This window comes from Rhinolophus hipposideros, assembly GCF_964194185.1.
Source record: "Rhinolophus hipposideros genome assembly, chromosome: 26".
NCBI lineage: Eukaryota > Metazoa > Chordata > Mammalia > Chiroptera > Rhinolophidae > Rhinolophus > Rhinolophus hipposideros.
This window is the reverse complement of record NC_138072.1, coordinates 15179148-15191291: the sequence shown is the minus strand read 5'-3', so window position 1 is coordinate 15191291 and position 12144 is coordinate 15179148. Positions and strand designations below refer to the sequence as shown.

At 36.9% G+C, this 12144-nt stretch overlaps 1 protein-coding gene across 2 annotated transcripts in view; it reads left to right on the top strand.

Annotated features, from left to right (window-relative positions):
* The window catches only part of CNST (consortin, connexin sorting protein), a 77926-nt gene that overhangs the window by 43327 nt on the left and 22455 nt on the right, over window positions 1-12144 (top strand). For both annotated transcript variants that reach the window (XM_081039029.1, XM_081039028.1), the window contains exons 4-8: window positions 6294-6324; window positions 8449-8535; window positions 8994-9108; window positions 11205-11226; window positions 11429-11525. In XM_081039029.1, the coding sequence (XP_080895155.1) occupies window positions 6294-6324; window positions 8449-8535; window positions 8994-9108; window positions 11205-11226; window positions 11429-11525 (352 nt within the window). The remainder of the gene's footprint in view (window positions 1-6293; window positions 6325-8448; window positions 8536-8993; window positions 9109-11204; window positions 11227-11428; window positions 11526-12144) is intronic.

The window sequence follows — 12144 nt, the reverse complement described above, 5'->3', positions numbered from 1 at the left end:
GAAACCCTTCACTTCTGGCCTCACTCACATTCTGGAACCAGAGTTGGCAATAACCCGAAATCCAATTCTCTGTCATTGATGCTATCCCATCTGTCATTGGTGAGCCCAGGAGACGATGCCCCTGGATCAGTGGCTGATGGGAAATGTGCGTAGTACTGACTGGTGGCCACACTCTGGCCTTGGATAGTACTCTCTCATTCAAACAGTTGCTGACTTCTTTTATTTAATGAATAAGCTGTGTGCAAATAAGAGTCAGTGTAGCATGTGCTTAGTAAGCACCACCTAGGTGCTAAAAACACTGCTGGACGCTAGGGAAGCAACAATTACGTGGCAAGATCTGTCCTTAAGAGAGCCCTTATGGAATGGGAGAAACAGTTACGTAGACCAATGATTGTGGAAGTCTGTATTAAGTGTAACGGAACACATGTATAAGGTGCAGCAGAAGCACAAAATGCTTCGTCAATTTGGTCCTGTCTGCAGTAGGTCCAAAGAAGATGACTCTCGAGCTGGGATTCTGCAGGATGTGCAGGGCTCATTAGATGAACACAGCAAGCTGGCACCGCAAGAGAGATCAGCCTGTGCAAAGGCGTGGCTGGGATATTGTTGGAGATTACGATGGAAAAGATTTTGGAAATGAGATTGGATAGCTGGGGATAGTAAGGCCTTCCTTTCAAGAGCTGAGAGTTTTTAATTATGGGAATGCACACTCAAATTTGAATTTTAGAAAAATAACTCTTCTGATCATTGGGCGGGTAACTTAGAAGATGGAGAGAGTGAGAGGCCCTTAGGACAAGTGATGAGGAAGCTTTTTTATAAAGAGCCAACTCAGAAAAAAATGAAGATATTTATGAGCTGTGTTTTGCTTTTCCTGAAAATGAAAATAACTGGCATATGGGAATGGAAAAGGCTTTACTTTTTATTTCATTTACTTCTGTTTCATTTTAACTTTTGCAATGAGTAGTGAGTAATTTTTAGTTTTTAGAAAGTAAAATAACTTTTGTCCCAAGGCAGGAAAATGTATATTCTTACAGATTTATATTTACCTCCTTTGTGGACTTGAAGGGTGCCTTTGAGAAAATAGGTGCTGCTTTTTGACCTCTATCTAACGTGTTCCTAACTGGCCAGAGTTGAGAAGCACCAACACGAAGGCAGCTTTCTAATCTTTCAGCCCTCCTTGTATTTGTTTAGTGGCTTGACTTTGCAAAGTGTATTCACACTTATTGTTATTTCAGCCTCCAAACAACCTAGAGAGTGTAGCAGTGGTTTAAAAGTATGGGCTTTGGTTCTACCACTGACAAGCTAAGTGGCTTTCAGTTTCTTCTTCTGTAAAGTTATAGAGGGTTAAATGAGATAAATGCAGGTAATAGCATTTAACATAGTGCTGGGTACACAGGAAAAACCAAATAAATGTTACACATTATCACTATACTCTCACTGTCACTAAGTCAGAGATTGCTTGTTAGACATGAAGACTCGGGGCTCAGCAAAGACATGGTGAAGCCTGCAGTAAACTAAGACATCACGGCCGCAAAGCCAGCTCATGGCTATCCCCCTCGGCCCAGGAATACAAACTATTCTCTCACCTCCCAAGAGAGACACAAATCAGGGAGAAATGCAATGATGTTTTATTCATTTCAGTAATTCCTAGCACCTCACACTGTGTCTTCCACCTGGATTCTCCAGTTGTTGACGTTTTGCCACAAATTTGCACACATACACACATACCCGCCAACACGCATGCACACATATTTTCTCCGGAAACATTTTTAAGTAATTTTCAGGCATTGTGTCACTTTATTCCTAAATACTTGCACGTGTATTTCCCAAGAACATAGCCTGCAATGCCATTATCAACCCCAAGAAATTTGACATCCATACAGTATTATTTAATATACAGCCTACAGTTAGGTTAACCTCAAGTTTTTCCACAAATGTTCATTGTAACTAGTTTCCCCCCAATCCAGGATCCAGTGAAGGAGGACATACTGAATTTGGTTGTCAAGATTCTTTAGTCTTTCATAATCCAGAGCAATCCTGTAGCTTTTTTAATTAAAAAAAAATTTTTTTCTTTCATATCATTGACACGAAGAGCCCAGGAATTCTAGTAGAATGTCCTATAATTAGGATTTGTCTGGTTATTTCTCCATGATTTGATTCACGTTAAAACATTTGGGGAAAGAATTCTATTTAAGTAATATTCCATACCCAGTTCTTTCTTGAACTCGTTGTAGTCTGGCTTTTGTCCCCACTGCTCCACCAAAATTGTACTGTAAAGGCCACGAGAGACCACAGTGTTGTCCAATCCAGTGGTCAGTCCTGAGTTTTCATCTTACTGGAGCCATTAGAAGCTCTGACAAGTTGATCACCTACTCCATTTTGAAGCTTTTACTTCATTGGCCTTTTGGGACCCCTCATTCTTGGTTTTTACCTCTTAACTCACTGGCCATGCCTTCTCTGGCTTATTTGTTGAGTCCCTCCAAACGTTAGTAATGTTTAAACATTGGAGTGCTTCCGAATTCAGTTCTGAATTAAATATCCAGCTTCCCCAAATGTCTAATGGGCATTTGAAATTTAAGGTGTTTAAAATGAAACTTTTATTTTTCTTCTAAAACCGCGGCTTTTCCAGTCTTCCCTTTGTTACGTGGCAGCTCCATCCGTCCGGTTGCTGAGACCAGATGCTTGGAAGTCATCCTTTACTCACTTTCCCCCACATCCAAATCCGATCAGCAAGTCCTGCAGATCCACTTCAAAATATGTCCAGAATCTGCTCTCTTCTTCCCTCCTTCACTGCTGCCATCTCAGCACAAGACACCATCGAATCTCACCTGGATTCTTGCAGTCAAGTCCTCACCATGGTCACCTCCCTGCCTTCATTCTGACTTCCATTGCGTTTTTCTCTTCTACACAGCAGTCCCTGCGATCCAAGTGAAACTGAAGTCAGATCACGTCACTTCTCTGCTCAAATCCCTCTAGTGGCTTCTCTTCTCATTCAGAATAGAAACCAAAATCCTTACCATGGCCTACGAGACTTACGTGATCTGGCTGTTACCTCTTAGACCTTAATTCCTACAACTCTCCTTATTCATTCCTTCCTTCCCAGGCATGCTGGCCTCCTGTCACTTCCTCAGATATGCCAAGGACATTCAGGGACTTTGGTATCTCCTTTCTACCCTTTCTCATAAAACCACTAGAGGATACAGTCCATCCAAACAAGGGAGTAAACCAAGAAATAGGAAGATGTGCGATACAGGAAACTGGGAATGTTACCCAGGAGAGAGGTGAAGGGAATTCCCAGGTGAAGGGAGATTCTGAGATGACAGCTGTACACCAAGGAGAGGGTAGCCAGTCCTGTTTAGAGCAGACCAGAGAGTCTGAAGAGAGACTATTCTATCCTTTTTCTGTTACTAAATACTTGACGTGTCTGAATATATTGAGATATTTAGGCTCTTGATGGAGTGTTTGGAGTTATACAAGTGAGAAATGCATGGAAAACTGCAAAAAAAAAAAAAAGGAAAAGGAAAAAAGTAACTCCAGGGAACACACAGAGTTTTCACGGAAGGAAAAAAAAGTTTGGCTCATAGTAAAGTAAACATTAAATATTTATCTACCCACGACTACAATATAACACTGTGGGATGGGTGAGTATCTGAGAGAAAGTGTTTGTATTTGTAAGATTGGGGTAGGGAAGAATCAAAGGACTCAATCCTCATCGTCTACTAAAACTGAAAAAATCAAGAAATAGCAAATATAAGCGTAATGTTTAGAGAAATAGAAGTTTAAAAAACAACAACAGGTGAATAAATCTAAGTGCTTGCTCCTGAAGAAAGAGGTATAGGGCAACAGGGGCCCTATACTCACCTTAGGGAACTATTTGACTCCTTAAACCATATATATTCAGAATTTTGATAAAAATAGGAACTAAAAGAAGACATTTATAATTCAAGCATCAGGTGAGAAAGCATCCAGGTTACGGTGATGACAGTGGACATGGAGAGGGATGAGTTCTAACTTTGCTTCTTGCACTTCCGGGTCAGACTCAAAAACCATTTCAGGCACCTACTGCTATGTTCTGGGCATTATGCTGAGTACACACTCTCACTTAATCCTTACAGCAGCTTTGTCTCATGGGGCTGTGGGTATTATTGTCCTTGTTTTGAGCCATGAAATGACACATCCAAGGTCACACAGCTGGTAATGGCAGAGCTTGGACTAGAACGTGCTTTCGGGATATTGACCTCCAAACCCACCTTCTTTCTGCTCTACCAGGCCACCTCCCCGATTTGGACACATGAGACATCAAAGAAAATCACATCTTCTCTCGTCCTGCTAGACTTCCCAGGGTTAGGTTTCTATAGGGGAAATGCCCTGTATATTTATTTTTCAAGCTGTCCTTTCACCTGGAAATACCTTTTGCTTTTGAGGCATTGGGTTTCATGACCCGTTCTTTCACGGTATTGGAACTGCCACAGAACTGAATTCTGATTGAAATTTATATTTCTGTAGTGCCAGATAATCTGGTTCCAAACAGGTATGGACCCCCAAAAATACTTCTTAAGTAAGAGCTACTTATAATAACTTTGTGTCTGTGATGTACAAACACAAAAGGGAAAGGACAGTGGCTTTGAAGAGCTAGGCAATTATCGTGATGGGCAACCAACCTAAAACTGTATCTCATGTTATGTATGGTAGAGAAATGTGTGCCATGCCATAGATTTCTCACTGGAAGTTTGTGGGTGAAATGTGATCACTGCTTTCTATTAGATGTAACCCGGTGGTGTGCTCTAGCCTGCGAGTATACCAGCGCGTGAGAACCATCTTCAGTGATGTCCATGTTGTTATTAATAGCTTGAAATCAGCCATGATGGTGACATTGACACCATAAAAATGAGCAAATGCTACAAATCAAGGCTCTCCCCAACACTCTAGAGCTGATTGTTAAACATTTAGCAGCATACTACTACTACTGGTTGCTGTAGTATGTGGAATTCTCATTTTGTTGGTTAAAAAAAGAAAAGGTTGAATAGTGACATTTTGATTTGGTTCAAACTAGTGCTATGATATTAGAACAAAGAGCTGATAAAAGACAGAGTCTTGAAAAGCAACTTGTCCTTTGTAAAGTCCTCATAGTAGAAGACAAGTATGGAATCAAACTTTAAAAATGTACAAAAAAGCTGATTGAGTCCAGTTGTCTGTATTGCTCATGGAAGAGTATTATATCTGTAAAATAAATTTAAACTAGGCATATATTTTTTTTAAAACATATGCTGTTTCCACTGTGGGATTTGGAAACGCTATTCCTTTTTTATTGCTCTTTTATAGCTTTGACAAAGAACTTACTGCTTTTCGCATTGGCAGCTACCTGGAAAATGGAGACACTAATCTATAAGTGAAACACCTGGGGGTTTTTTTTGTTGTTGTTTTTTTATTTTTACTAGAAATTTAGTAAGAGTCAGTGGAAACTGTTTTAAGGGTGTCAAGTACTTATATGAAATATTGTAAATATGGTAAGTCAGTTTATGCAGATATCTCTCAAAAAAATAATTTCCGTTTTATGGTTCTATTTATAAATGCTGCATTAAATAAAGATCTAAATAAAAGATCCCAAAGTTTTTAGAACCGAAGCATTTTTTAACATTTGAAGGTGCCCTAGAATGAATCTGGTACGTGATAAGCCGCAACTGGGACCAGATCCCGACTCGGTGCCCTCTCTCCCCCCAGCCCAGTGCCCTTTAGACTCTGCAGCACATTGGTATATTCCAAGCATGGTTGCTCAACATTTAGCACTTGACCCAGCCTTTTCTGTAATATCAAAACAGAACCAAAAGTCAGTGTCCCATGAGGTAGTTTGTGAAACAGAAATGAAATGAGTAGCGTTTTAAGGTCTCCTGTCATGTGACATAGTTCAACTTTTTAATTGACCATAAACAAAGTCATTCTCTTACCTGTGTTATACTTTTATAAGCCTCTGTAGTATTTTCCTCGTTCTTCAGACTTTTTACTTCTAAACGCTAATGCCTCCGTACAGTTTGCTTTGCCTTGGAGTAGAATAGGCAGAATGAGGTTGTATGAAGACCAAAGAATGTCTGTTTGCTTTGCTTAATAAAAGTGACTTCACAAATGTGTCCTGTGCCTATAGTCAGATTTCTTCTGAACTGGTAAATGTAGTTAAATAAAGAGTTTTCTTAGTTTGGTATTAGAGACTTTCAGAGTGTCAAGGTCTTGATTTCTCCCAAATTTGGCTTCTCATCCAAATGTTAATTTCCTGGGGTTTTTTGTTTGTTTGTTTTCAACAGATAGCAGAGTCCTATTTCCAGGAGGAGGACTGTATCCTTTTCTGAATTACAGGAAGAAATTCTTAGACCTCTTAAGAAAAAAACTGCCCATTTCGAAAATTGAGATTTACATAAAATGTATAGATCTGTCGTTTTCAACGGGTTTTAACAGTTCTGTGCACCAATGTAATCACCTCAGAAAGCAAGACATGGGGCATTTCTATCGCTCCAAAAATTCTCTGGGACCACCCCAATTCGACCTTCCATAAATAAGCCCTAATTTTACCGAAATCTAAATATTTGTGTGTTTAGGAGGGGGCATATCACGTTACTGAAAATTACAATTAAAAAATCCATTGGAGTTTCTTTTTTTTTTTTTTTTTTTTTAAACAGAAGTGCAAGTCAAGTAGTATTCATATGGTAAGGCCTGGCAAGCATATTGCACATAGCAGATCTAGGACTGTCTTATTACAGTTGAATATACATCTTGAAAGGAGATTGAATTCTTGACTCGTAATAAACAAAATAAATGTCCAATAAGACTGTCGGCAGACTCTTGTATAGGAGAGATTTCTTCCCTCAGTTTTTCAGTTTCCCCTCTTAAAAACTTGCTTTTCTTTTTGAGGGATGGCCCACTATATGCTCTCTACAGAGAATTTATCAGAAGCATCTGTTTTTCCCCATTCGTGTGATTTCTTTTCCTTCTACCGTGTTAACTTGCATCACACCTCTTGGCAGATTGAGGGAGAAGCAGTTACCGCCATGAACCCTACCGAGCACACTGGTAACAACCTCAGACAATGGCAGTTTATTACTATGTGGAAAATCTAATTCTGGTGGAAATGAAGCTAGAACTCTCTTTTTTATTTATTTATTTTATTTTTTAAACCAAATTATGAGTATGGTGTAGTACCATGCAGACCAGCTGTCAACATCCCTGGTTGCTTCTTAGAAATGCAAATTCATGGGCCCTAGAATCAGAGCTTCTGGAGATCAGACCCATGAATCTGCATGTTAGCAAGTTTTTTAGATAATTTTTATGTTCAGTAAAGTGAGAAACATTGGTATACTTTAAGTAATGGGCAGAGGAAAGCGGAATTGATTGTCCCTGCTTCTCTCTGGACGATTTTATGATTCCTGGTATATCTTTAAGACGACAAATGAGAGAGAGAACTGAACGTCTGGGTGACCTGGGGAAGGACAAAAAGCTAAACAGTGAGTTTTCCTTTTCCTTCTTTCTGGGTCAACATTTAGAACATGGCCTAAAGGAAGGTAGACAGTTGGACAATTTATCCCAACCTCATATGGTGCTAAGTGTGTGCAACAGATGGAGAACGCAGTTGCTAGGAAAATCTACAAAAAGGGAGAATCACAAAATTATGAAAATTACTGTGGCAAGTTAATTAAATTTTTTACAAAAGATCCGTATAATGTTTTGCTCTGTCCTTGTTTAGGCATGTAACCCTTTGGTTTTGTGGGAGAAAAGCATTCAGTGAGAAATAAGTCAAGGATCAAGGTAAGTTGAAATCAGACACAGTTTGACAAGAGGGTAGCATAGTTGACTCACAGAAAGTAATTTAAGGAAAGAAAAAAAAGGGGGAACACTTAGATTCCAGGATTTTATGTTGGTCCTATTTCCAATTAAATTACAATTAATTGGCTGCTAGCGACATATTACCACGTTTCCCCAAAAATAAGACCTAGCCGGACTATCAGCTCTAATGCGTCTTTTGGAGCAAAAATTAATATAAAACCCGGTCTTATTTTATTTTACCATAATATAAAACCGGGTCTTATATTAAAAATAAGATCCAGCCTTATGTTAATTTTTGTTCCAAAAGACGCATTAGAGCTGATGGTCCGGCTCGGTCTTATTTCCGGGGAAACACAGTATTAGCAAGCAGGCATTCCTTGAGTGTTCAAACTTTCTTTTAGTGTCTACTGTTTGCTTATAGGATGGAACCCAGACAGCTACTGCATAATATGCTATATTAAAATGTACCTACTTCGAAATCAAGAAACCTTATTTAAGATTTGTTTAAACTTAAAAATGTTTAGAGTCCTCTCATTTTTTGGTAAGCTTCAAATTTCTCAATTTATATAGGACATTATTCTTCAAATATGGGGCTAAGTGTAAATAGCCTGGATTTCTATTTTCCTCAAATTTTCTACTCAGATGAGAAAGCAATGAAGTTCATTCAGCTTGAACGACTGTATCACGAGCAATTGCTCGCAAATCTTTCTTCCATTCAAGAACAGTGGGGTGAGTACAGACTAACAGAGAATGTGGAATCGTCAGAAATCTAACAGGTTGCTATCTAAACAGTTAACATATTTGCCTGGGTTTTGTAAATCAGAAACAATGTTTCTACAGCTAAGTTAATGTTGCAAAGAAAGTAGCATTTCTACCACAAGTCCATGTCATTGTGAGAAAATCTTTCTCTTTGTCTTTTGTTCTTCATATCAATGCCAAGAAGAGAACTCTTGCAATTATTTGCATTTCTTCTGATTCCTTTGCCTGCCCTACTGGCTAATTTAGTCTCTGGGGTAAGATTTACTTACATTGAAAAGTCATCACTTAGCGATTTCTAACTGTTAACTTCTGGGTTGTTTGAGAAGGTAATTTTGCATGCTAATCTTAAACAGTGGTGCCAGTTAACTGTTTTTCACTCCTAAATATGATTTGTAATATTCAGTGAGTAACAAATATTTTAAATTTAGAAACAAAATGGAAAACTGTACAACCACATACAGTTACATCTGTAAGGAATTCAGAAAAAGGATTTAATGGTGAAGATTTTGAACGCCTTACTAAATTCTGCACAACACATCAAGAGTAAGTATTGCAGTATTTTGTTCGAATGAGTTGCAATAGAATATTGAAGTATTGTGGCATTGAATAAAATACACAATCCATTTCATTTGTTTTGTTCATGTTTTCAACTGAAGAAATCAAATAAAATAAAATGATTAGGTTCCTTTCTCAGCTTTTATCTGTTTCTTAAGCTAAACTCAGTAAAAGGTCAACTTTATATAGGTTCAAAGTACCTTCTAATTAGAAAATTTTAAATATAACTCCTAATTGTGACTCTTTGTGGTTAAGAAATTAGATGAGTCAGATGGAAAAAAATGTGTATTAGGATTTTTCATTGTAGTTGTTTGTTAATGTTTGTATGTTGTAGTAAAAACACATCTTTAAGTGTAGCCTAATACTGGAAAGCAAATGCATGCAGCACAGTAATTAACCAAAATGAACCTCATTTACCAAATAATTTTAAATTGCTTTATGTGTATCAAAGAGCTAGGTCTTTAAAACTAAATTACAGTAATAATAAAACACTTAGATGTTTTTTCTTTTAAATCATTGTTTGAAAACTTAGAATTCTGAAGGTGAGGGGGGGCATGATAATGATTACACCGGGCAGATCTGAGGTGAGCATCCTAAGTCCTCAGGAATGCTGAAAGACGCCATTCTGTTGCTAACCTTGTCTGCTTTTTGCTCAGAATCACAATGACTAAACTAAAACTCTATTTGTTAATCATGGAACAGGCACAAGTAATTGTTGCTTAGCTGATGCAGTAGAAAATTGCTTTTGCATCCAATTGCTTTGGAGAACCAGCCTTTGAATGATTCTAGATTCAGAAGTGATGTTCCTTCAACTTTTGTGATGACGGTTTTCTTGTGTTAGCCATTTAGAACCTTTTAAACAGTACTTTTAGGGATTCCACATGATAACCTAATTTCTTAGCCTGTGAAATAGGTTCACTTTCAACTTCATAGAGTTTTAAAATAATGGGATCTTTTAAAATAGGTAAAGGGGATTGTTTTCCTTTCAAAATATTCAGTACAGATGCTTTTCTCTGCCCTTCCCATGGAACTAATAATTTTTTAATGTGATACAAATGTTTTATTATTTAAAAACAAATATTTATTGAACATAACCTGAGCTTGGCATTTTTATGCTTTAAATTTGGATAATTACTCCCAAATCATTACTCTTAAAATTGTAATATAAAAATGTGTTTGAGTTATGCATACAGTAAAGTGCACAAGCTTGATGAATGTTTGCATAAACATGTATATCTGTGTAACTACCACTCTGACCAACCTACAGAACAGTCCAGCCCCTCCGAAAGCTCCCTCATGTCACATCAGTACCCACTCACCCCAAAGTAACCAGTATCTGAGTTCTGTAACAGTATGTATTCCTCTGTTCTGTAGTTTCATATAAATGTAATCACACAATATAGATTTCTGTGTCTAGCTTCTCTTGCCCATCATTATGTCTGTTAAATGCTGTCGTGTGTAACGGTAATATGCTCTGTTTTATTCCTGTGTGGAGTCCTCATGTGACTGCGTAGCAATTTATTTATTCATTCTATTGTGAATAGACATTTGGATTGTTTCTGGGTTTTGAATATTATAAATAAAATGGCTGTGAACATTTTTATGCATGCCCTTTTGGCGGATATATGCATTCTGTTAAAAGTGGGTATTTCCTAAAATATAGTATTTAAAAATAACTTTTTGCTGTCTGTTTCCATGGATAATGCCAATCAAATTGTCTTCTGCCATAATCTATTTTAGATTATAACGACAAACTAAAATTTTCAATATACATGCGTGTGAAATATTCTTCAAATACCTTATTAGCAAAAGGTTAACTTTTTTTTTTCTGGATCGCAGCATTTTTAAGTTTACTTGGGGGTTTTCAATAGTAACTGGCTATCTAAGGAGATGAACACGATATAGCTGCACTTTGAACTTATGTGAACCAGTGGTAATGTTCCAACAGTGGAAATGTGTGCTAATATTAGAGTCCAGGGAAGCTGTAATATTTTTTTAGTCTTTTTTCAGTGACATTTGTTTGGAAGCATCTTGCTGCTGTAATTTTTATTTTTAATTCCTTTTTTCTCTTTTTTTCCCCACAGTCCTCTTTTATCTAAACATAAGGTAAGAGATTGTATCTTTGAAAGTTATTTACAGGAAAAAATGTTAAATGTCATATGTCTATGACTATAACTATGTCATAGATGTCATGGGATCTTTTAGAAAATAAAGAAACCTTTCTCAAATTATGTTCAGTTTTCTACTTTAATACAATAGTTTCCCCAAAAGTGGTTTTTTTTGTTTTGTTTTGTTTTTAACTTTTTAGATAGCCGCTGTAGAAAAATCCCTGGGGAGGAAATGTTTTACGCAGTTACTAGCATCTGAAGATCTGAAGGAAAGTGGAGTTACAGACAAAAATCCGGGTATGTTTTGACGTTAGAGAGGAATGTAAGCGATACCTGCTTCTTGCACTGTTTAAGTGTTACATTTGAATTGCTGCGAAGGAATTTTTTTGTATTTACTTTTCGTTTGGGCATATACCTTTCCTAGACAAATAGCAAAGCAACATTTTTTTATATTGCATAACTATTTTTAGATATCTAGTAGTAGACATTATAAAATCTAAATTCTTACAAAAACGTAAAATTGTTTCATTGTTTTCAGCAGGTGGTTGTATGTATCTAACACAAAATGACAAGACTGTACAAAAACACTCTGAAATAGGCTTGGTTTCAGTGTGTTCAGACATCCTTTCCTGTTTAAAAACCAACAATTATTGTATGGACTTTACCAGAAATTTGTTCTATCTAGATATTTAGACGTTCTATATCTTGATAATTTATGTATAGCAATTTATTTTCTTCCCTTTTCTGTTGACTAACATATGGTTACTTTAATTTGTGTGTATACATTTCTAAAACATTAATGATATATTTTATACCACTTTGTATCATGTCAAAAGTTAAAGATTTTTAGAAACATTTTTTATATTAGTAATGTGTGTTCATTATAAAAATTTTAGAAAATAAAGATAAATAAATA